Raw genomic sequence first — 26,986 nt, forward strand, 5'->3', positions numbered from 1 at the left:
CAGGGCACAGAACACAGGGTCCCTGATCACAGAGCTCCCTGCAAGCACCAGGGAAGATCCACTGGCCCCAAACAAAAGTGGATTCTTTTATTCCCCTGTACTATTTGTTCTTAGCAGAACCAAGACTGTACTTCAGTCCGTTTCTGGATTTCCCCTATCAAGGGTGGAATAGCGAGATAGTGGGAAAGACAGGATTGCCTTTCTGCCATCTTCCATTAAATGTCCAAAGCCACCCCAAAGAAAAAGGAGAGTGCCCCCTTCTATGCTGATACCTTCTGGGATTCATGAAGTTCTTTGGACATATACATGCAGTCTACAAGAAAGGTGATATTTTAGGCATACAAGGAACAGGCACTGTGCAAAAAAGGAATGCTTGGGGCTGGAGCATAATAGGGCATTTGCCTTGCATGCCGCTGACCTGGGTTCCATCCCCAGCATCCCATATGGTCCCCCAAGCACTGCCAGGAATAATTCCTGAGTGTAGAGCCAGGAGGAACCCTTGAGCATTGCAGGGGGTGAGGCTCCCTCCCCTCAAAAAAAAGACAAAAAAGAAAAATAAAAAAGGAATGCTCCACAAATGTTACATGGCAAAACTGGAAGAGTCTGATGTTACCCATGCTGCCCTGCATGCTGTTGGCATGTTGTAAACAAGCAAGGAAAGGGCACAATTCATTCCAAGAGAACTAACATAGAGCCTGAGAGATCATACAGCAGTCCTGGCACTTGCCTTACATGTGGCCTGCCCAGGTTCGATTCCCAGCACCCGATGTGGTCACCTGAGCACCACCAACAGTGATCCCTGAGTACAGAGCTAAATGGAAACCCTGAGCACCACCAGGTTCAGCAAAAAAACAAAACAGCCAAGAGATCTTATGTTTCTATTGAGCGTGATAAGCGCTCTCAGAGCTGACATGGCTCTCTGAAACATGAAAAAGGAGGAAGATAGAGAAAGGTACTTGGGTACATCAGAAGTGCCAGCCTGCTCCACCCAGAGGACACTTGGTAAAAACCAGTGAAAAGCAGCCTGCACACTGGAACCCATTTCCCAGGACTTCAGAGCAAGATGGGGTTTAAAAATATAAAAAGTCCTCGGGATATTTCGGGAGTAGAGAGGAGGGTCATTCCCTGCTGCGCTGAAGGCTACTCCTGGGTGTGAGGACTCACCCCTGCCAACGCACAGGGGACCCTAGGCGGTGCTGGCGATGGAAGCAGGGACATTTGTGTGCAAGGCATCTTAGCCCTGACCCAGTCTCTCCAGCCCAAGAGCTCTGGCTTATTAAGATGAAAGAATTCATGGGACAAAGCAAGAAGAGTTCAGTAGAATAAGGTTGTGGGGGAGCAGAGAAAGATCTCTATTCTAGAGCTCCTCCTGTACCCCCAGTACCAGATGATCCCCTGAGCACCACCATGAGTGACACCCCAAGCACTAGATCTGAAGGAGCTCCGGAGTGTTGCCGGATATGGCCCCAAACAAAATTTTCAAATAAAATTTGAAGAGGCAGCCACTAGTCATGGTGAGAGGAGAGCCTTAGAACCCTGCCAGCCCCTGTGGGTCGGACATCGCCCTGCAGCTTCCTGATCAGGAGACCCCGAAGGGTCCTCCCGCTTGAAATCTAGACAGCTTTCCTATAGTTAACTTTAATGTGTGTATATTGATTCATGTTAGTACATTAACTTACTGATCTACCCACTATATTCAGGGCATCGTAGCCTTAAACTGAAAGTAAAATACAAGAAAAAAAGGATTCTAAAATTAAAAAAACCAAGATTGGTCTCTATCCTAATACTTTTTTGCGCCATAGACTGCTTTAAGAAAATGTTTAGGGGCTAGGGCAATAGCACAGTGGGTAGGGCGTTTGCCTTGCACGTGGCCAACCTGGGTTCGAATCCCAGCATCCCATATGGTCCCCTGAGCACCACCAGGGGTAATTCCTGAGTGCAAAGCCAGGAGTAACCTCTGTGCATCGCCAGGCATGACCCAAAGAGAAAAAAAAAAAGGTAAAAAAAATGTTTAATTAACTAAATCACAGAATCTCAATTTTTTTTAAAGAAAGAAATTTGTGGGTTTTTTGGTTAATTTGTTTTCGGGCTGTAGTTAGCAATGCTCAGGGATTTCTCCTAGCTTTGCACTCAGGAATTACACCTGGTGGTGCCCAGGGAACCCTAGGGGATGCCAAGGAGCAAAGCTCAGTCGGTCACTTGCAAGGCAAACACCCTACCCCATATACTGTCACTCCTGCCCCAGAAAAGAAATATTTTAATCCTCTCCCCCCAAAAGTACACAAGCATACATAGCCCTTTGTATAATAGTAGATTTGTGGTTTTGAGTCATTTCCAATGAATAACTGGAAACAAATGAAAAAGCCAATTATGTCTCTAAAATTCTGAGCAAAAGAGCTAGTAAGCTAGTTGTTTTTAACTTTTGTCTTTACTTAGGATAAAAGCTTAATGGTAAGGATCGTGTACTGTGTGCATGAGGCCCTGGGTTCAGTCTCCTGTACTGCCCAAAAAGAATGAATCAGGATATTTGTAGGACAGGATATTTGTCTGGAAAGGGGAAAATCCTATAAAATTTCTTGAAAATGTTACAGTTTTCTAATTGATGGTCATAAGTAGATCTGAAGAAGTCTGTCTTTTGGTCTGTGTATTTAGCTAAGCAGGTGACTTAATTGCTTGGGTGTCTTAAGAGTTTAGACTTTTCACCTTATTCACAAAAAAAAAAAATCTGTTTTTCTTCCACAGTAAGTGGAGTTCCTTGGCCTCAAGAAGCAGCACGACGAAATAGCCATACCTTTAACTGTAGGATGTTAATACACCCTCCAGATGAGCCAGGCACAGAGAACCAAGAAGCTTGCCAGAGATATGAAGTAATGCAGTGTTTTACTGTGTCACAGCCAAAATCCATTCAAGAGGATGGAGAAGGTAAAACAAAAGGCTCCTTTTTTTTTTTTTAAGCTATTTGTTGGCTTGTTCCATGGCTTCAGAACAGAGAGATAATTGATTATATGCTGCCTTCTTCAGATATTTTCACTTACTCAACTCTGTGTCATAGAGGCTGTTCAATTTTCTATTTATTAATACTTAAGGAAAAACAACAACTGGAATCACCCTTTTTAAACAGCCTCAAAGACTGAGTCTTAATCTGGCATTCCTAATAAAATGTCAAATTCAAACCAACTTGCTGCCTAGAAATAAGAGCTGTAACTGCTGCCAGTTGGAAATGTACCAGATGTAGCAGGCTGCCGAGCAGCTCTGATTTTTAGAAAGTTTCAAGTTTAGAGTGTAGAGAACATTGTAGAATAGAGTTCGCAAGTTTGAGGCCATACAAGGTAATTATAAGGCAAAAGCTCATGAAGAAATGAAAGCACAGCCAAGGCTCTAACATGAACACGATTATCAGCAAGCAGTTAGTTAAATTGACATTCAATGAGTTTTCCATGTGAGCTTAGGCTGAGCTAAGTTAAGAACCTCTCAAATCATAAGCTGAAGTACGAGGCAGGGAAAGCAGTCTCTGGGAAGGTAGTTCAATGCCAGGCAGACCAAGTAGGTAGCAGATCACAGGTGGAAGTAAATGCCACCAACTTCTAGGGACTTCACACGGCCCACGTGCAGCTCTGTCCTCAGGCTCAAGCTGTGTGATAGCACGTGTCACATACTCAAAATTGGAACTGGAACTTTGCAAAAAGTAGGTATATCTGAAAACAGTAAGTCCTCTGTTAAAACCAAAATAATGCTGGTTCAGAGTAGTTCATTGTCCTTTTTCTGTCATGGTAGTTATTATCTGCAGAGTCATTATAGAGTGACTTTAGAAGCCATTAAGTACTGGTGAGCATAGTAAACTGATTATATACTGTTTACACGCACACACATACATATATATACATACGTATATAACAACTCACGGTATTCCTTAAGTCTAACCAAAAATACTACTTTAAATTGTTTTATCTCAGTACATGAACTCTATCAGTCTCCTCTAATTTATGTGAGAGCATTCACTGAGAAGGGTTCATTTGTTCCTACCTAGAACTGCCAGTGTTGGGTTGCCAGAAATTTTATTTCTAGTATTGTACTATCAGATCATTGTGATGCTGAAAATGTTACATGCATTTTTGTAAAAACCTTGATGATAGATTTGAACCCTTTTCTGTTCTCTTTCCTCCCTTCATTTTCCCCTTCTCGACTTTGGTAGATTTCCAGTCATGTTTGATTTGTATCGCGCGGCGGTTACCTCGGCCTCCAGCCATCACCAGTGTCGAATCCTTTATGACCAAGCAAGATACTACAGGTACCAATTGCACATTCAGAATGCTCAATCAGTATGAAATGTGACAATATCTTTCAAATTAACTGTGAAAAAAAATCTGCTTTTATTCTGAGTTTCTTCTGCTCACTAGTTTGTACAGAAAACACCTTAGATGGTGATCTTGTGCATTTTAGATTTTTTAAACATTGCCACGGGCAAGATACTAAGTATATAAGATAGTTGAAAGTATTCACATACCTATTATGGTTTTGGTTATAAATTCTCTAATAATCATGGAAAATAATTTCAGTTCAGTGATTTATATAAAATGTATTTATAGATGAATGTAAATATGGTGGTTTTGATATGTTTCAGGTGTTTGATATGCTTTCCTTTTTCTTTAAATGTATTCAGCACATTCTTACTGAGTGCTTAGAAGTACTTGCCACTTTGTGTGAGATTGCTTAGGGTAGGCAAAAAGCAGTGACGCAATTATAGATTATGGTCTATTTTATTGTTGAGAAAGTATGAGGTGTTTAGCAAAAGTTGAATGGAGACTAAATTGGAGCAGTAATACAGCGGGTAGGGCACTTGCCTTTCACAAGCTGACCAGGGTTCAATCCCTGGCACCCATACAGACCCGTAAGCACTTCCAGGAGTAATTGAGTGCAATGCCAAGAGTAACCCCCGAGCATTACAGGTGTCACCCAAAAACAAAAAGTGAACAGAGAAGGCATCTCATCATGTCTGGAGATCTAATTTAATTATTTCTCATGTATTATTTTCACTTATTATTAGGTATATATGTATAACTTACATCTCTAATTTTAAAATGTGGATAACTTGAACTATATTTTTAGAGGTTAGCATTTTAAAAATAATTTCTACTCAATTTTATTCTTTTTGAAAGTTTTGTTTTACTTTTTTACCTTTCCCATTATTTATACATCCTGTCAGAATAGTCAGAATAGCTGACGGTTCCTATGTTTCTAAAGATAAACACCCAACTTCTCTTACTAAAGAGCACATGGAGATAAATTAGCACAAATCACGGGATAAAGAGAGTGGCTAGGATCCTGGAGCGCGGCCCCTGCGGGTGTGGGGATCAGTTTCCATCCGTTTCTTTCCTGCCTCTTCTCAGCCGGCCACATTCGCTGTCACATTCCTTTCCTTTGTCCATCAGTAAAAAGCACTGACAATTTTTCATAAATCCTGAATGAAAACCAAAAATGTTACTGGAAAGAGGAAAAGAGTCCTTTGAAAAAATAAAACTGTCTTTTATATCAATAAAATCAAACCAGGGCTGTGAGATGGCAGACAGAGCCCTGCTGAGATGGGTGATGGTCAGGTCACAGAAGACAAGCAGGCAGCGAGAGTCCTGAGCACTGAGAGGGCCATTAGGGATGTGGTTTCATCTTTTCTTTATATTACATTCTACAAATTTAGTCCCAAATTTCATTGTGTCTTTAAAAGACTGCATGTTTCATGGTCCTGTAGGAACAGAGTATCACTGTTAGTTTTATTTCTGACCAAGGTCCCACCCAGCAATAACATATTAAGTATGCTTTATTATAATCTATATTGCCTGAAGCACATGGTAAATGCCTTGCATGTAGGGGACCTAGATATGGTCCCTGATATCATAGTTTCCCACACAGTGCCAGTTGCAACTCGGAAGCATTGGATCCAGGAATAGTTCCTAAGTACAGTGAGGTGTGGCCCAAAAGTAAATAAAAATTAGCCCAGGGAGATTGCTCAAAGGGTTGGAGAACATACTTTGCATGTGGAAGCCCCACATTTGAACTCTAGCACTATGTGGCCCCTAAACACCTAGAGGAGTGATCCCTGAGCACCGTCAGTATGACTCAAAGGCCAGATAAAGCTATAAACATGAAATATTGGGCTCTGGGTCATCAGCTGACTATGAATCTAAAGGGTAGCTCAGAGATGATAAAATCCAGTTTGTCATCTTACACATGTCAGAATGGTGACTTCTCCAAAGCTGAGCATCTAATCACTGAGTACAGACATCTGGTGGCCCAGGTCCAGAAGGATTTATCTTCCATCACCCTTAAGCACTTTACAAGGGTATTTCTCTACACAATTTACTACACAAACAGTAGCCAACACCCCCCTCTCTGTCTCTCTGTCTCTCTCTCTCATCTTCTTCTCTCTCTCTTCTCTCTCTCTCTCTCTCTCTCTCTCTCTCTCTCTCTCTCTCTCTCTCTCTCTCTCTCTCTCTCTCGAACACATGTGTCTCTTTTTCTCTCATTTTCATTGTATTTGCCATTTTGTTACCATTGCAGACAATTTTGTCAGTTTTCTTCCCTCTAATTTCTCCCATAGTTTCACACTCTAGGTCTCTTGTGGTCCAAGACTGACACGGACACATACTCAGATGTGAAGAAGCATGTGCACACACATACCTCCCTTAATCACTGCCTTTCTTTTGGAATGGGGAGGAGGATGGTACTGGGGTCGAACCTAGTGTCTTACACATGCAAGTCAGATGCTGACTACAGGGCTGCGCCCCCAGCCTCACTGCTTTTAAGGATGCATGAGGCCACAGAGAGACCAGGCACATGCCAAGCCTATGCAGAGCCTTGAGTTTGGTCCCCAGGATCAAATTCTTCAGCCCCACAACCAGGTGTGGCCCTGGTGCCTCCCCATCCTCTGTCCCCCAGCACCACTGGGAATATCCTGCGGCTTCTAGCTGGGTGTGACCCCTCTTTTAAAAATGTGGAGACACACACACAAAAAAAAAACCCAATAAAAATAATAAATAAAATTAAAATGTGGAGACATAGTGAGAAAATGGAAGACTAGGAAAAAAGTACCAGCCATGTAAGGAAGAAGAAACATGGGTAGTAAATAAACATGTGAAATACTTTACCTCATTAACTGGGAAAGAACCCATTTAGACCATAGCCTTTTTCACCTACTAATTTTGAAAAATAAGGAATCCAGCTTTCGAGGCTCTGCCTCCAATTGTTGGGAAAGATGAGTAAGGAGAGGCCGCTAAAATCTCAGGACTGGGAGGAATAGACGTTACTGGTGCCCACTCAAGTAAATCGACAAACAGTGGGATGATAGTGACAGTGATACAGTGAAAAAATCCAGATAATAAAGTGATAGAGAGGCTGTAGGATTCGATGAACCTCTACCTGTGGGTTTAATATCATATCATTGGGCAGTCACATCACCTATTACCCTGCAGTTCTGTTCCTACATATTCACATGCACTGTGGAAAGCAAAAGATGTTCTTAGCAACTTGATTATCATGACAAAAAACTGGGAATTATTTGGGTGCCCACTGAAGATTATGAGAAGCAGAGGGATGTGACAGATGAGGGTTCACACTAATGAAATGGTGTTGGTAATGTACAAGTTCTGAAAATCAATAGAAGACTTGGAGGTTTTCTTTTTTTTTTCTCTTGAAAGTTTCTTTTTTTTTAATTTATTTATTTTATTAAATCACCATGTGGAAAGTTAAAAAGTTTTCAGGCTTATGTCTCAGTTATACAATGCTCAAACACCTGTCCCTTCGCCAGTGCCCATATTCCACCACCAAAAACCCCAGTATACCTCCCATCCCCCCCACACCCCATAATCCTTTAAATTATGTGTGTTTTCTATGTATATATCTTACCTTATTGTTTTGTGTGAACATAAGGTTGCATTAAAAATAGAAAGTAGAGCATAGGAATTTAAACATAATTAATTGACCCTAATTGTTTAAGCAATAACTTGGGGTGGGGGGGGGAGTATAGGTATTAAGGAGCCTCCTTTAGGGGGCCAGAGTGATAGAACTGCAGGTAGAGTGTTTGCCCTGCATGTGCCCAACCTTAGTTTGATCCCAACATCCTGTAACTTCCCCTAGCAACACCAGGAGTGATCCTGAGTGCAGAGCCAGGAGTGGCTGAGTTTCACCAGGTGTGGCCCAAAAACAAACAAACAAAAACAGAGGGGCTTGCTTTATATCCCACCAACTCCAGTTTGAATCCTTGATCCTTCAAGCACCACCAGTGTCACTCCTGAGTACAGAGCCAGGAAAAACCTCGAACACTGCCAGTTGTGACCTAAACACACACACACACACACACACACACACACACACACACACACACACACACACACAGAATTACTTACATGAATTCTTCCGTGGCCATTTAGGAAATGTGTTCAAGGATGGTACTACCCCTTTTTATAAACAGATGTTCTGTATATAGATTGCTTGGCAGTGTGTGTGTGTGTGTGTGTGTGTGTGTTTGTGTGTTTGTGGAGCAAGATAGTTTTTATTGAAATTTATTTAGAAAAATGTGAGGGGAGAGAAAGAGAAAAGTATGTGTTCAAGAGAGAATACAGGCTTCTCCACAGTGGACATAGGCAAGCAGAGAAACAGAGAGACACACAGTCGAGATACATGTTCAAGGGAGAACACAGGCTTGATGAGAGAGCCTGCCTGGCTAGCAATCTTTAATGTTCTCATTTATCTTTCTCTGATTTAACTTTTGTTGCCTTCATTCTTTATTTTCTCTTTAATACGATGTTGCCTACATTTGAAGATGAGGTAGAAGAAAGACTCACTCTCATATTCTCCTTATTTGGTTATTTGAAAATTAATTTAAACCAAAATCATGTACCATATATTATATATTTCATCTCTGTCTCTCTCCAGTAAGTGGTTCAGCCATTAGTACTGAACAGATCCTGAAAGCAACATGTTAGTCTCATTACCTTCAGTTTTTTATGGTATGGCTTCAGTGACTGGAGTTGTTTTCTGTTTTCTTGGTGATGTTGAAGTTCAAACCCAGGAAGTCATGCATGCAAGGCAGGTGCTCTGTTGTTGACTTACAGGTCAAGCTGTTAAATTTTAAAGTATGATCTGCTAGTACATGACACATTGCAAGGCTAAATTAATTTTATATTATGTCTCCGATATATTCTCTACTACCATGTACAGTAAAAATTCATCATGCTTTCAAAAAATTTTTATCTTTTAAGCATTTTGTAGTAGAGCAGAATATTTCTTTGATGTTGTTGCTTTAATATATGGATTACTTGGGGGGCTGGAGCGATAGCACAGCAGGGAAGGCATTTGCCTTGCACGAGGCCAACCCAGGTTTGATTCCCAGCATCCCATATGGTCCCCTGAGCACCGCCGGGGGTAATTCCTGAGTGCAGAGCCCTGTGCATCGCTGGGTGTGATGCAAAAAATATATATATATGGATTATTTGTATCAAGAGAATATCATACATGTAAACTTTTCATTCTTTGTTTAGGTAAAATCATCTCCATTGATACTAGTTCCCTGAGAGCTGCTGGCAGAACTGGCTGGGAAGATCTAGTGAGAAAGTGCATTTATGCTTTTTTCCAACCTCAGGGCAGAGAATCATCATATGCCAGACAACTCTTTCAAGAAGGTAAAGTTGTCTCTCAATTATTCTCCTTAACTTTGCTTAATATAGAGTGATTTATATGTAACTTATGGCTTGATAAGTATTTTCTCCAAATTAGTTTTTGCAGTAATGTTTTAGGAAAGGAAGAAATGGGTAAGCAAAGTAATTCATGAGTGGATCCTGAAATTTGGGATGCACACTTTAAGGACAGGAGCTCATGTGGTGGTCACTCACTCATTCATTCTCCATTCATTCAGCAGACATGCTCCACAAACAGAACACCATAATGTGCAGGGATACTGATTACCGACAAAGCAGGGCTTTCAGTTTGAAGGAGCGCAAAATATACCAGGAAAAGACATGACAGCCTTAATGATCTGTGTGGCTGAGGCTGTAATCGAGGTATAATCAAGGAAGAAAATAAATGGATGTTAACTCTGAGAATCAGGGACAGCTTCAGAGGATGTGATTATTTTTGTCTGGCATTTGAAGATGGTTCCCAGATCAAGAGCAGGCCATAGGGTTTCTGGGGTAATAGAGCAGATCTGTCCTGCAAGTTTGCTTCATGATTATTACAGTACTTGATCTCCTCAGGTCGAAATCTTAAGTCAAAACCTATGTAATGTGGGGCTGGAGTGATAGTACAGCGGGTAGGGCATTTGCCTTGCATGTGGCCGACCTGCGTTCAATCCCCAGCATCCCATATGTCCCTGAGCACCACCAGGAGTAACTCTTGAGTGTAGAGCGAGGAGTAACCCCTGAGCATCGCTGGGTGTGACCCAAAAAAAGCAAAAACTTTAAAAAACCTATGTAATGTGCAGGGGAGATGGCTCAAAGGTCTAGAGCACATGCTTGGCATGGGGTGCCCTAAGTTACATCCCCAGCACCACACAGTCTCCTGAGCACCTCCAGGAATGACCCTCCTGCCCAAGCACAGAGCCGGAAATAGCCCCTGAGTATCATTGCATATGGCCCCCAATGAATAATCTAATAGCTGCTGCTGTGTCATAGTCTTCTGAGGATATCCAACAAATACATTGCCCTTCAGGAACGTAACAGTATCATCAGAGGCGTAGGGAAGTTATCTAAGAGTTAAGGCTAGAAAGTACAGAGATTTAAAGTTAAAGGGTTTTAATGCATTTTTAACATGTTGTCATCTAATTCTGGTAGCCTAATATAAGCTGTTCCTTTCCCAATGTAATTTGTTCTCCAAACTCTGGGTAAATCATTTCTTCTTTTGTTACCTTGGTTTTGGAACACACCCATGTGTGTCCCGAGACTAGTTACTCTCTGCGGTGCTTTGGTGATCATGTGGTGCCAGGAGTTGAATTTAGTACGTACTCATCAGCCCCTTAAGGCATCTGTCTTACCCCTCAAATTCTTATTTTTGTGATTGGGACCCTGGCTGTGCACAGGGTTTTTTCCTGGCTCTCTGTGCAGGGATTACTCCTTGCTGGTGCTTAAGGGGTTGTACCCAGGTCAGCTGCATGGTAGGCAAGTACCCTATTTGCTGTACTATCTCTAACTCAATAAATTGTTTCTTTAGAAGAGTCTCTTTGTATGCTATTCTGGGTTTCATTTTTTAAATATTTTTTTTAATTTTTCGTTGCCCTTCTTAATTTTTACATTTTTCCATAATGGTAGATTCCCTAGGTTTATAGATGATACTCCTTTTGTTGCTTTTGAGGTCAGCTGCTTCCTAATGATGTATGGAAGAGACAGGTGAATTTTTTTTTCTGGAATCCATATATATGACCCTCCTATTACTTCTCAACAGCTTCCCTCAGACTAATAATACTCCCAGAGGCCCTTGATTTGACAGCTTCCATCCCCAGAGTGGTATTTAAGTGGATAGATAGAATCAAGAATCTGTTTTTTTAGTCAGGCAATCTGGAAGTGTAGTTAGGCTTGGAAATTATTGCAATAAGCAACTAACAGCATTCAGTGGATACAAACTTTGCGTCTCCCTCCTCCAAGGGCGGCACTTGAGTTTTGCATAACATTAAGACAAAGCTCTGTTTCCACTCACTGCTTAAAAAGCTGATATATTTGATATTCTGATTTTCCCCCTTAACTTTGTAAATTCAGCCTCCAAAAGGCTTCACTTAAAAGGTTTTGATTTTAATATGCAATTTATATACATCCCACCAAGGCAGAGAAGATCTAGATGATCTCATCTAAATGGCCAGATTCTCATCCATGTAAGCCACAGATTAAAGTACGTAATTCTAAACCAATAGAATTCTGCATAAGATAGATTTATTCAAATGTAATGATTAACATCGGAAGTAGTTCCACAATCACACTTGGAGATTTGAATGTTTCTGTCAGCAATGATGAAGTAGGAAAAATATAGGTAAAAACATTGAGCAGGGCCAAGAAATAGCTTAAAGGGCTGGATGAAGCACATGTGTGTACGCAGGATCCCTGGGCATGACCACTGGCTCTGCGTGATCATCCAAGCTGTGAACATCTAGCACCGTCAGGTGTCGGCCCCCACTCCCTAGCCTGCCCCCACACACACTCTCTTTCTCTCTCTGTCTCTCTTCTCTCTCTCTCCATGGAAGATCCAAAAAGCCCTATCCATTACCTTTTGGTGAACTAATACAGAACTGAATTAAAATAGGACTTTATACTGAATATCTGCACCCACATTTTTTCAATACTTATGATTATACTTATTACGATAGATTGCATTCTTGAGCCATCATACAAGTCAATAAACTTTAAAAAGATAAAAATCATATGGATTATTATCTGACCAGTAGACACAAGTTAGAAATCAATGAAAGTAAGGTAGAACGGTGAATAAATAAGATACCTTAAATTAAGAAATACTTATAAACACTTTTAAAATTACAAAAAAAGTTATAAAAATATACCTTGGACTATAGAACAATGAGAATAAGGCATTCTAAACTTTGTGAGACTAAAATTTATAAGTGTGTGTATATATATATATATATATATATATATGTCACATATGAAGGGAAACTAGTTAGCAAAGAAACAAATTAGTAAAGAAATAGAATGAACATCTTTCTCCATTCTTTATTTCTAAATGTCCTATTTGAAAAATTGTGCAGGTGTATAAAGGGTGCCAAGGTTTTATTCTATTCAGAATCATTGTTTTAGTTAAAGTGGGTAAGACGTCTTCAAGTGGTACTCAGGAAACCAGAGAGCCTCTTTGAGAGATTTTTTTTTTCTTTTCAGTCACACCTGGCGATGCACAGGAGTTATTCCTGGCTCTGCACTCAGGAATTACCCCTGGAAGTGCTCAGGGAACCATATGGGATGCTGAGAATCGAACCCGGGTCGGCTGCGTGCAAGGCAAATGCCCTACACACTGTGCTATCACTCCAGCCCCTCTTTGAGAGATTTTTGTGTGAACTAATGCTTAGAGCCTTCAAGGCTGCCTCCAGAAATGCTGCAGAACCCTGTGGTTCTGGGGCTCTTCTACCGTCTTCCCAACCCCTAGAGCCATTGTTTTCAATATAGTCTAGGCTATACCCTTTCTCAAAGATCGCTAAGAAAGGGCTGGAGCAATAACACAGCGGGTAGGGTGTTTGCCTTGCATGCAGCCGACCCAGATTCAATTCCCAGCATCCCATATCATCCCCCAAGTACCCCCAGGAGTAATTCCTGAGTGCAGAGCCAGAAGTAACCCCTGGGCATTGCCAGGTATGACGCAAAAAACATCCCTAAGATTCATCTAGAACTGTTGTGAAAGCAGATTTCTGGACACCTCCCACACTACTGAGCTGAATCAGAGTTTACAGCCTACAGATAAATTTGAAAAACAGAAATCTTGGTTTCGGATAATACTAATAGTTATAATTTGTGTTTGATGCTTTGTACGGTTTTCAGAGTGATTCCAGAACCCACTGGGAGTTCATAAGACATATTTAAGATACTCAAGTTTCAAATAAAATTTTGAGGAAGAAAAGATTTGAGCTTCTAGAAACTTCTATAGTAAATGTGCTTGTTCATCTCTGATGTATTTTTCAGTACCTTTTTCCTGTAGCACAGGAGAAATACACCAGAAAAGCACTTACAGAGATTAGTAATCTGGGAAATATTGATAATCTAGAAGAGGTTGTGGAATTTTAAATTAATATTAATGATGAAACATTCTTTCTTGTCCTTAAAAGATACCCATGATAATTTTGCTATATTAAAAAGTATGCTAAGAAATTGAGCACAGAATTTATAATATGATCTCACTCTTGAATATTTGTCCAGTTCTTCAAGCTTAGCAAAATGTTAACTGCTATATTTGATAGTATTATAAATGACTTTACTTAATATTTGTTCATTTCTCTACTATCTTAACCATAAAACAACATTGTTTTTATTAGAAAGATCATGAGATGTAAATTTAGAGTCAATACATTTATAAGCATTGCCATAAAACATAAGTACCTATAGATAATGATTAACCATAATGTTCTTTGAGATTTGTATAATATATTAATTCCACAGCCCATATAACAGGGCTAACTGAAAGTCTTTTTATGCCAAACTTCATTCAGAAATGTTAAATGGAGTTTATTTTCTCACTTTTTCAAAAAGTTTAATAATTGAACAGAATTTACTCTTTGGTAATTGAAATCTTAGAGCAACTAAGAGTATTTTTTTCCCTTAAATTTGTTTTAAGATGTATTCTTTCGGAATATATCTAGGGTTATATTAAAAAAAAAAAAAAGAAGAAGAAAGAAAGAAATTTCTGTCACTGTTGGCTCCAGATACCCTGCCCCACATTTTATACCTGCTCATTTAGGAACATCAGTCAGTCATGTTTATTGGTTTTATCTCACTGATACTGAGCCAAAAGCCCTAATACTCTACACCTATGCTTAAGAAAACTTCATTTCTGGGGCTGGGGTGACAGCATGGCAGCTAGGGTATTTGCCTTGCACGCAGCCGACCCGGATTCAATTCCCAGTATCCCATATGGTTCCCCGAGCTCCGCCAGGTGTAATTCCTGAGTGCATGAGCCAGGAGTAACCCCAGTGCATTGCAGGGTGTGACCCAAAAAGAAAAAAAAGAAGAAAGAAACCTTTATTTCCTTTGCCATGTAGTTCTGTTGAGGCCTTATCTGAGGAAAAACAAAAACAGTTTTAATATGAAAGATTCTTTAAAAGATTTATGGGTTATCAGTAATGCCACATCAATAAAATCCCTCCACTAAGCCTTCTAAAGATTTTAGAAATGGGTAGAGGACTGAGGTATCAAAATACCAGCTGGCAATATATACCTGGTAAAAATAGATGAAAGAAAAGAAATGCAAAAACCTATGATTAAGATGGGATTCCAGATAATTTTGTAAATCATAAAACTGACATAAGGGCTAAGGCCTTAGGACATGGCTCAGTAGTAGAGCACTGGCCTTGCTGAGGTGCTTCCTTCCCTCCCAGGCACCCCCCCCAAACATTCACTAATTTAAACCCTCTTATAGGAATAATTTGATGCACACAGCAGTGTTTTATCCAACTACGTCTGTAAGGATTATAACTCTCATATATCTGAATTCAGAATATCGTTGACAAATTATCAATTATTATTGAGAAATTAGTGATTATTATGCAGGTTTGAAGGTATTGGTATTTAAGGTTTGGATGAATGGGATGTGAATTCTAGATTTAGGTATTTTGAAAACTGCTTGTTTTTTCCCTCTAGTGTTTATTCAGGAACCGTTTATTTAGTGCCTGCTAGGCATGAGGTTCCATGCTAGATATTATCTCACAGCAAACTGGCTTCATTTTAATGGTGAAGGATAATGGCTAATTTGCATTATTAAGTCCTAAACTTGTAGTCACCTACTCTTTTCATTGATCTCTGTTGTCTTTCTAGTAAAGCAAGATAGTTTCTATTGAGTGAAATTTACTCCGAGAGACTTGAAGGGAAAGGAAGCAAAAACCCGGGCTTCTCCAAAGTGGAAAAAAGGCAAGAAGCCTGCTTGTTCCAGGAGCAGGGGCTTGAAAGAGAAGCCTGTGCTATCTTCCTAATGACCTTTTTTTTTTTTTTTTTTTTTTTTTGTGGCATCACACCCAGCAATGCACAGGGGTTCCTCCTGGCTCATGCACTCGGGAATTAGTCCTGGTGGTGCTCCGGGGACAGTATGGGATACTGGGAAGTCAAACGCCCTACCCGCTATGCTATTGCTCCAGCTCCCCCCACCCCCCGCCACTGACCTTATCTGAATAGCTGAGCACTGGGAAAATCTTAATTACCTGCATAGTATTAGTTGTCACTGTCACTGTCATCCCGTTTCTCATCGATTTGTTCGAGAGGGCACCAGTAACGTCTCTCATTGAGAGACTTATTGTTACTGTTTTTGGCATATCCAATAGTCTTAGTTAGGTTCTAGTTACTTGAAATTTGAAATTTCATTATAACACGGACTTCTTTTTTTCAAAGTCTTATTACACACAGTATTATACACACGTTATTGTCCAAAGTAAATAACCTAACTTTAAAACTTAGTGTTTTTTACTAATTTAAATATGGTTGTACATGTGAAGGCAGCTTAATGCCAAAGGAGGACAGGTGATGTTTCTGTAATCCACAGAACCTGGGTTCCTAGTTCTTTCTCGTTTTATACTGCTTGTCAATAAATCAAGAAGTTTTTTCTGTTAATTTTCATCATAAAAGTAAATCTAGGTTCACTTAAAAATAACAGTACAGGGGCTGGAGCGATAGCACAGCGGGTAGGGTGTTTGCCTTGCACGCAGCCGATCCGGGTTCGGTTCCCAGCATTTCATATGGTCCCCTGAGCACCGCCAGGGGTAACTCCTGAGTGCAGAGCCAGGAGTAACCCCTGAGCATCGCCAAGTGTGACCCAAAAAGCAAAAAATAAATAAATAAGTAAATAACAGTACAAATTGGGGGGGCTGGAGAGATAGCACAGCGGGTAGGGCGTTTGCCTTGCACGCGGTCGACCCAGGTTCAAATCCCAGCATCCCATATGGTCCCCTGAGCACCGCCAGGGGTAATTCCTGAGTGCAGAGCCAGGAGTAACCCCTGTGCATCGCCAGGTGTGACCCAAAAAAGCAAAAAAAATAATAATAATAACAGTACAAATTGGGATATAGCGTAAGCATTTGATAACATTCTTTAAGGTTATTGTAAATGAATATTTATTCATAAGTAAATATTAATCTGTTTAGATGAGATTCAAGTTGAATTTCAATCATCATTGCTCGTTGGATAATATTCTATGCAAAATAAAGTACAAAATTCACCTCAAAGTAGAAGACTAGAATGGAACACAGTGTTGCCGTACACTATAGCCCTGTATTTATTCCAGCCGATGATGAAAAATGTGCAAAGTGTTATCTACCCCCTGCTCCAAAAGACATAAGAGAAACTTTAGGAAGTAATAAGAAATAGTATTGGAAATGGACGCTGAAATCAAATTGTATAGAGCTTTGTCTTTAGTATGGTGGTCACCAGCCACATGCAGCTTTTTGTTGAATTATGTCTCATGTAACTGAGGAACTGATTTTTAATTTTCATTTATTTATTTTGACTCTGGGGCCACAACCAGCATTTCTTAGGGCTTACTCAGGGATCACTCCCGGTGATGCTCAGGAGCCATTTGGGATGTTGGGGCAAACCGGAGTCGGCCACATACAAGGCAAGCACCTTCTGGCCCCTCAATTTTATTTTAAATTTAAATAACTATATGTGAACACTGGCTCCCTTTTACATAATATGGCCCAGTGGTGAAGACCCCAGCATCCAGCAGTTTTCTGTTGCAATGAAGAGATTTTTAAAGAACCTTCAACAGCAATGAGGAATGACAGATAGCTAAGCTAAATAACATGAACTTATTGTGTCTTGCCTAGCCCTTTATATAGCTTAAATTTTATCACTCTCCCAGCTTAATAGTTTACTTTAAAATGCTAACTTTTTCTTATAGTTGTAATCTTCAAAATACATTGTTAAAAAGATGTTAACAGTGGTCCATATTTTTAGAGGTTTTGGTATAGCAGACATTTTCTTATATCCTGACACAAGGATTTCAATTTCTGTTAAAGACTTCTTGACCTTTCAGTGTTTCTTTAGATACTAATGTGTCCATGTGTTAATATTTAGTAAATGTGTCAGTTATTTGGCTGAAAATGCCAGAGGGGTAAGGAATGTGTTTATTGGGCATTAATCTTAATCTTTTCAATCAAGTTTATGTTCTAATTTTGGTACTTAGGCAAATTTACATACGGTGTAGATTTATAGTTGATTGTACCCTCTCCAGTTTATACTGTATAAACAAAACAATAAGATAGAGTATATCTTCTATTTAGTGCATAGTTCCGAAAATTATTTAATTGAAGCCCTTTCTGTCTTTGAAAAATAGTTCTAAAAATTATTATAGACAAAATTATAATAGTCATTTGTAGTAGTAATCCTTATGTTTGGTAGGTAAGATTTTTTAGCCTGGTATAGCTGAGTCTATATTAGATATTTCTTTTAAAAGTCTAATATATTACTAAAATTTTGATAACATTGTCTTACTTTGTATTCTGGTACAGCCTTACATGTTTAATTGGATTTTTTTCTGCTGTTACTAATGTACAAGGCAAAAATAAATCATGTTTAAATAGTGATTTGACTGCCTTAATGTAGTTTTTATTCTTTATGTTGGGAATAATTGGCCTTGCCATAATTTACTCAAACTATATTCAAATATTTAAAATAATCCAAATACTGTTTGTCAAGTGAAACATTAATGATTCACATTCCTCAGTGAAGATTAAATTTTAATTTTGGTTGAGGAACTCTATAGATTAATCAAGATTAGAGGCTGAATGTTAAAGTATGTAAATTATATCTCAAAGCTGTTATTAAAAATAAAACAGCCAGCAAAAAAAAATTTTTTAGAGATAATCCAGTGAAAGTGGAGAAGCTTACTTCTGGTATTTTTAGTGGGCTTCCCCATTTTAAGGAAAGATTAAGGATCATTTCCACCCCCACCCTAGTTTGCAGTTATTCTTTGTAATAATAAGTTATGTGTGGAGGCACCCATTCAAGTAGGACTAAATTAAAACTTGTCATCATGTGGTGTATTTCACTGGAATAACTTTCCCCCTCAGATATTTGCTTTGTCTGAACTATCCTTTGAGTGTGAGCAAGTAGCAGTTGGGAGGGCATTTTCAGCGTGATGGCAGGTAGAAATAAGGCTTGGTAACTCTCCCTTCCCCTAAATATAAGTGTCAGAATTTTAACTAGGTTTCTCTTTTGTTTGAAACAGTGATGACTCGTGGCACTGCCTCCAGCCCATCCTATAGATTCATATTGAATGATGGGACAATGCTTAGCGCCCACACCAAGTGTAAACTTTGCTACCCTCAAAGTCCAGACATGCAGCCTTTCATCATGGGAATTCATATCATCGACAGGTACTTCTTATTTGGAGAGCTTCATGAAATAAGCCAGTTCACATATCTCTTCTTGGAGAAACATTTTTATACTCTTGCTGGATGGAAAACAATTTCCAGATTAGGCATTAAACTAGTATAATGAGTAATAATCAATAATATATCGATACTGGGTTTTATAGTTTTGTCATCGAACACTAGTCTTGTTGAGGGAGTAAGGAAAGGTGAGGCTTACAGTTTTCCGTATTTGAACTTATGATCTTATAAAAGATTTCAAAGTTTGTTAACATTGTTATTTTTAAAATTATTTTCATTAAGGCAAACTCTGTGGCTCCTGAGTTTGATAGTTTCTCAGACGATAAATCATTGAACTATCAACTTGAAATTTTTTAATATCTTTGCCTCTTGTTCTCCTTTAAATGTGTTTTCTATTGGTATTTATAGTAGATTCATGAAACCATTCTTTTGTCCTATGAATTATTCAGAACTGTACATTTACAACTATTAAAATTTAGCATTAAACAAAAACAAAGACATTTTCCTCACTTCATCTTTTCCTCATCTGATATATTTGCTTATTGGAACATGGTTAATACCAGTCACAAATGTGTTATCATAATTATGGATTTGAGTAAGGAACTTGATAAAATCTGAATTCTGTATTCTGGTTTTTTTCTAATTTTAGTTTAATTTATGCTTGTGAGTGGAATTAGCACAGTTCTTTTTTTCATATTGTGATTTCTCTTTCAAAAACATCTGCTATGTCTGCATATCACCCCTTTTAATTTTTGCATCAGGGACATAGTATTTTCCTTACCCAGTCTTCCTCTTTTTGGAGTTGAAATACTTAAAAGCTGTAACTTAAAGACTTAAATAGGAGTCATGAGTAAACAGAGGTGTGGAAATTTTCTCTTCCACCTAACAGTATTATTGTAATGTTATTTGTATTCGATTTTGAAAACGTCAAAAGGCATATGTTGGATTTTCCTGAAGGCCAAGAAAGGTTTATTTTTTTAAATGTAACAAACCATTACCAAATTTCTGGAACCAAAGGCACTATTTCCTATTAAGTGGTGCTTGAATCTCCTAGTAGCACTAACAGTCTACTGTTTTTCTTTAAAGTGATGCAGAAGCTCTTTCTTGATAGCTTGCAGTATTAATGAGGTCCATGAATATAATAAAACTCATAAATACTTCAGTAGAAATCAGTGAAGATGTTGAAATAATAATGTCTCCCCCTTTTCCAGGGAACACAGTGGGCTTTCTCCTCAAGATGACACTAATTCTGGAATGTCTATTCCCCGAGTAAACCCCTCTGTCAATCCTGCTATCTCTCCCGCTCATGGTGTGGCCCGTCCACCCACAGTGCCGTCATCTAACAGCAACATGGTGTCCACCAGAGTGACCCGCCAGCAGGGTTCAGATCTCCATAGCAGCAGTCACAGTAATTCTAGCAACAGCCAAGGAAGTTTTGGATGCTCACCGGGAAACCAGATTGTAGCCAGTGTTGCCTTAAACCAGGGGCAGGCCAGTTCCCAGAGCACTAACCCCTCTTTGCCCCTCAACAACTCTCCTATGGAAGGTACAGGAGTATCCCTCACACCGTTCATGTCTCCAAGGAGACAAGTTAGTTCTGGATTGACAAGACCCAGGATGCCAAACAATTCGTTTCCTCCCAATATTCCAACATTAAGCTCCCCCGTCGGCATGACAAATACTGCCTGTAATAATAGTAACCGATCCTATCCAAACATCCCGGTAACATCTCTGCAGAGTATGAATGAAGGACCCAATAACTCTGTGGGCTTCTCTGCCAATTCTCCAGTCCTGAGGCAGATGAGCTCACAGAACTCACCTAGCCGATTAAATATACAGCCAGCAAAAGCTGAGTCCAAAGACAACAAAGAGATTACATCCATTTTAAATGAAATGATTCAGTCTGACAACAGCTCCAGCGATGGCAAACCTCTGGATTCCGGGCTTCTGCATAACAATGACAGACTCTCTGATGGAGACAATAAATACTCTCAAACCAGCCACAAGCTAGTGCAGCTGCTGACAACAACTGCGGAGCAGCAGTTAAGGCATGCCGACAGAGACGCAAGCTGCAAGGAAGTACTGTCTTGCACAGGCACCTCCAGCTCGGCCTCCTCTAACTCTTCGGGGGGGTCCTGCCCCTCCTCTCACAGCTCCCTGACAGAGAGACACAAAATTCTGCACCGGCTCCTCCAGGAGGGGAGTCCCTCGGATATCACCACTCTGTCCGTGGAGCCTGAGAAAAAAGACAGTGCGTCCACATCTGTGTCAGTGGCCGGACAGGTGCCAGGGAACTCCAACATAAAGCTAGAACTGGATACTTCAAAGAAAAAAGAGTCAAAAGACCACCAGCTCCTACGCTACCTTTTAGATAAAGATGAAAAAGATTTACGATCAACCCCTAACCTGAGCCTGGATGATGTTAAGGTGAAAGTGGAAAAGAAAGAACAGATGGATCCGTGTAACACGAACCCAGCCCCCATGCCCAAACCTGCCCCGGAAGAAATTAAACTGGAGTCCCAGAGCCAGGTGCGTAATTCCTTACTTCACGGAATGAACGTATCAGACGTATCTAAATATTGCTTCTTTTTCACTCATTTTACTTCAAAGACTAGATTTGGATCGGCGCTCTTTGTCTTCTCCTGTTTAATGGACATATATTAAAAGGTCGGTATTGACTGGTGAAAAAAATCTCAGGATGCCCTCATTGTCTCTTTTCAGAATGTTCAGAGACTACAATATTAATGTGGCACTCTATGAAAGTCTAAGTTCCTTTCATTTTTCTAAAGTAGGCATTCACATCTTTGTCAATTTTAATTGACTAATCAGATCCAGGACCTCTATCATCCAAGGTTGTACCTCTGCCATTGAGCTATACCCTTCACACCATTTTTGTTTTGTTTTTTTTTTCTGTCTCCTCCTCCCAAACCTACCTATTAAATTATGCTTTCTGAGAATGGAACCCAGGAGTCTGTATTTTGGAGAAGTTCCCATGAGAGCTCCGGTGGAAATTGCTAAGTGTGGGAAACAAAAGTATAGCAGAATGGGAAAGAAACGTAAGGAGGGGCATGAGATGCCTGGTTTTGCTTGGTTTGCTAATTTTCTTCGAAATCAAATGCTCGAAAGCATTTTCTAGCATTGTTTTCCTTCTCGTCTGATTTCCTTTTCATTGTTTTCCTTCTAGACTCATCAGAGACTAGAGACGTGAGCACTGTAGATAGAAGGGTATATGCTTTGAACCTGAAGTGAATCAGAAGACACTTTCACATTGCTTGCTATGGACTAGGAGCCTGGGTTTAGTTTAGGAAGTTGGGGGGGGGGGGGGAACTAATATACACCAGTTTTATTTATTGATTAATTGCTTATGCACTCTGAGTTCAAGTAAAACAAAATATGATCCTTTCCTCCAGGAGCTTACAGATAAGTTATTTAGGCAGAATGTGGACTTCCATGAAACAGTATAAATGAATTTACAAAGTAGGTTATTAATAAGTCCCCATCATGAAACAAGATCCATTCTTAATTTGAAGAGGGCCTTTGGTTTATTGAACCAGCTTGATTTCTGCCCTCTTCTCAGCGAACCCTTTTCCCACAGGCAGACTGCATGCTCGAACACAGAAACCCTTGCCTTTCTGGGCTAAGCCATGTCCCTTCTAAGCATCCTCGCAGTCTGCTCTCCTTTCTCTCACGCGCTTCCCCTTAGAGACCCTCTCCGCTTAGCCATCGCCTCCCTCTCTTCTCTTGGGGCACTAGTGTCTCTGCTCACTCTCTGTCTTAGCATGGCTTTACTGATTTCTTTTTGTTGTAGTTTTTGTTTGTGCTCAGGGCTTACTCCTGGCTCTGCATTCTGGAATTACTCCTGATGGGCTCAAGGAACCATAGGGGACGCCAGGGATTAAACCCAGGTTGGCTGCATGCAAGGCAAGCGAGCACCCTACCCCGTGTACTATCACTCCAATTGTTTTGCTGATTTCTTTATGTGTGTTCTCTTGGAGGTTTAGATTGTCTTTCATATGATTTGGTCCTACTAAAACAATAGTGTGCAGTTAAGCTGAAATATAACTTTCAGTGATACCTATATTAAGACTTTTTGAAAATACCATTATGAAAATATGAATTATGAAAATAATTGCACAGGTACAATCTGCCCATCAGTTTTGGTAAACAAGTATACTCATTTCTGGTTTATATATCCAGAGTGGAGTTGCAGGGTGATAAGATAACGTGTGTGTTCTTTAATAGATAATGCCAGTTTTTCTGGTCTGTGAGAATTCCTTCTTCATGTTTCTTTACGTAATATTTTATATTGTCAATCTTTTCAATGTTAGCCATTCTGGATTTTGTGTAGTGTTTCAGTTTTAATTTGTGTTTTCCTGATAAATGTCACACACGCAGGGATACTTTTATTCTGGTGACTTAAAGTATCTTAGAAGAATAATACGAAATACAGGTCAGTTTTCTCCTCTTTATACCTGCAGACAATTGTAGAGATTCCTGTCTTTTGAGGGGGGTTGGGCTATATCCAGCAATGCTCAGGGCTTATTCGTGGCTTTGTACTCTGAAATTACTCCTGGCTGTGCTCGGGGGATCAGATGGGATCAAACCCAAGTCAATTGCATAGAGGGAAAGCGCCCTACCTGTAGTACTGCTCTCCCGCCTCTCCTCTGTTAGAACATGCTTTTCTTTCTTTTTTATTAGTGAATCACCGTGAGGTACAGTTATAGGCTTACAAACTTTCATGTTTGCATTTCAGTCGTACAATGATCAAGTGCCCATCCCTCCACCAGTGCCCATTTTCCACCACCAATGGTCCCTGCATCCCTCCCACCACCCCCACCCCGTCCTCTCCACCCCGCCCCACCTCTGTGACGGGGCATTCCCTTTTGCTCCCTCTCTCCTTTTGGGTGTTGTGGTTTGCAATAGAGGTATTGGGCGGCCATCATGTTCAGTCAGTAGTCTACTTTTGGCATACATCTTTCAACCTGAATGGGTCCTCCCAACATCCTTTACTTGGTGTTCCCTTCTCTATCAGAGCTGCCTTTTCCTCCAGCAAGAACATGCTTTTCTTGTTTTATTAAATCCGTAAGTTGGAAATGGCCTTCCTGAGATTTTTAGAATTGATGAGACTATTTTTAATGTTATCCAAAACGTTAAATAATTATATAAAAACTTGTTGGTGTAACTGTATTTTCCATTCCAACATGAAGCAATTCATTTAATAAAAATTTAGGCAATATAGCCCAAAATATCACCCATACACTAACATCATAACATATTAGTCTTGGACTTCTTTCCAGTATAATCATTTTCTAGTGCATAAACTTTTATAACAAGATTTTTTTTATGGATACAACCTTATATCCCCTAGTATATTGGGATTATATTACATGCATCCAAATTTCTTTCCAGTAAATAGGTCATATTATATTAATGAGGGTCAGTCTTTCTAATCATTTATTTATTCTCTCTGAATCACACTTAATTCATTAAAGAACAACTGTTTTTTTCCCTATGTTTCTTCAGATAAAAGTGTAGAATATATTTCCTCTAACTATGGTTTCCTCTCTTAGTTTGCAGCTGACCTTGACCAGTTCGACCAATTACTTCCCACACTGGAGAAAGCCGCGCAGTTGCCAGGCTTATGTGAGCCAGAGAGAATGGACGGTGCAGTCACCAATGTAGCCATCAAATCCGAGATCCTGCCAACTTCTCTTCAGTCCAACACTGCCAGACCCACTCCCAGGCTGAATAGTACGTGCTGAAGGCAAAAACCTTTTAAATGTCTAATGATAATGTGAATAAGTGATCTGGCTCTCACTTTATTTCAAGGACCTTTTGTTTGTTGACAGGAAAAGTCTTTTCATTAATGCCACTGTAAATATATATATATATATATATATATACATATATGTGTGTGTGTATACATATATACATACATAAATATATATATATATTTATACACATGCGGACATAGAAGGAAATGACTTTAAAAATATATTTACATTTGGGGCCAGAGCAGTAGCACAGCAGGTAGGGCGTTTGCCTTGCACGCGGCCGACCCGGGTTCAATCCCCGGCATCCCATATGGTCCCCCAAGCACTGCCAGGAGTAATTCCTGAGTGCAAAGCCAGGAGTAACCCCTGAGCATCGCTGGGTGTGACCCAAAACAAGCAAAAATAAATAAATAAATAAATAAATATATATATACACACACACACACACACACACACACACACACACACACACACACACATATATTTACATTTTGGGCCATGGAGATAGTTCAGAGGGCTGAAACTCATATCTTGCATTTGATCCCCAGCCCTCCCTAGCTCCCCTGTTCACCTCCAGATCTACTGCTGGAGTCTCTGGCACTGCCTCCACTGGGCCAGAGCATCTATGGGACCATCCCTGCAGGCTGAGTATTGCCAGGAGTGGCCTTTAGGACACCGAGCACCACTGGCAAGGTCCTTCTATCCCCCACCCACCCAAAGATATAGTTACATTTAGAACTATAAATTCATATCTGTGCCTGAGTTTTGGTTGTTGTGGGGTTTTTTTCTATTTTTAAAAAATGTATTGAATCACCGTGTGATACAAAGTTATTGAGTTGCTCATGATTGAGTTTCTATTGTACAGAATTTAAACACCATCCCTTCACTAGTGTCCACTTCCCATCACCAGTGTCCCCAGTTTCCCTCCCACTCCCCGGCCTTCCTCTATAGCAGGCAGTTTTCTTTTTTTCCTTTTCATTATTGTGGGTTTTTTTGTTTGTTTGTTTGTTTTTTGCTTTTTGGGTCACACCTGGCGATGCACAGGGGTTACTCCTGGCTTTGTACTCAGGAATTACTCCTGGCGGTGCTCAGAGGACCATATGGGATGCTGGGAATTGAACCCGGGCCGGCCACGTGCAAGGCAAACACCCTACCCGCTGTGCTATCGCTCCAGCCCCTCATTATTGTGTTTTGCAATACTGTTACTGAAAGGGTAGCATACATATCACTTTACCATCTTTCGGCACCCAGTTCTTACCCAGAGTGGTCACTTCCCACTATCATTGTCAGAGAGGTTCCCTCTCTGACCAACCCGCCCTCCCCACTGTTGTGGCAAGCTTTCTACTAAGGACCAGCCTCCTGGCCTTTGTTTCTATTGCCTTTGGGTATTATTCTCCTACTACGTTTCGTTATATCCCTCAACTGAGTGCATCACTCTGTCCCTCTCCCTCTGACTCATTTCTCTCAGCTGATACTCTCCATGTCCATCCATATGTTGTGGGGGAGGGAGACTCAGAACCACTTGGCTGTGCTCAGGAATCACTCCTGGCTCTGTGCTCTGTGCTCAGGATCACACCTAGTGTTGCTCGAGGGACCATATGCAGTGTGGGGGATTGAACCCAGTCGGCCATGTATGCAAAACAAGACTATTTTTTTTAACCATACTCAGAACATTCCAGAGCAGCACTTAGAGAAATATAATCCTGGTTCACATTATGTTTTTTAAAATGTTTTCCTTGAATACTAATCCAATGAGTATTCATCAAAGAAAGACTTTTTGTGCTAAAATACACTGGAAAAAAGCTGCATGATACATTTACCATTTCCCTGTTTAACTTCCACAGTGCATGTTAAAGGTTTTAAGGAGTCCTGCACTGAAGAAACCAGTCTTTAGATGTCTTTAACCCAACTTAATAAACTGACTTCTTGGCAGGCTGGAGCGATAGCACAGCGGTAGGGCGTTTGCCTTTCATGCGGCCAACCCGTGTTCGATTCCTTCGCCCCTCTCGGAGAGCCTGGCAAGCTACCGAGAGTACCACACCCACACGGCAGAGCCTGGCAAGCTACCCGTGGCGTATTGGGTATGCCAAAAACAGTAACAATAAGTCTCACAATGAGAGACGTTACTGGTGCCCTCTCAAACAAATCG

At 40.2% G+C, this 26,986-nt stretch overlaps 1 protein-coding gene across 11 annotated transcripts in view; it reads left to right on the forward strand.

Moving 5' to 3' along the window:
• Positions 1-26,986, forward strand: part of NCOA1 (nuclear receptor coactivator 1) — a 216,641-nt gene that overhangs the window by 144,631 nt on the left and 45,024 nt on the right. For all 11 annotated transcript variants that reach the window (XM_055122558.1, XM_055122563.1, XM_055122564.1 and 8 more), the window contains exons 9-14: positions 2,743-2,922; positions 4,193-4,288; positions 9,531-9,671; positions 18,901-19,048; positions 20,275-21,592; positions 24,634-24,814. In XM_055122558.1, coding sequence (XP_054978533.1) covers positions 2,743-2,922; positions 4,193-4,288; positions 9,531-9,671; positions 18,901-19,048; positions 20,275-21,592; positions 24,634-24,814 — 2,064 coding nt within the window. The remainder of the gene's footprint in view (positions 1-2,742; positions 2,923-4,192; positions 4,289-9,530; positions 9,672-18,900; positions 19,049-20,274; positions 21,593-24,633; positions 24,815-26,986) is intronic.

The sequence above is a fragment of the Sorex araneus genome, chromosome X, assembly GCF_027595985.1.
Source record: "Sorex araneus isolate mSorAra2 chromosome X, mSorAra2.pri, whole genome shotgun sequence".
Classification (NCBI taxonomy): Eukaryota; Metazoa; Chordata; class Mammalia; order Eulipotyphla; family Soricidae; genus Sorex; species Sorex araneus.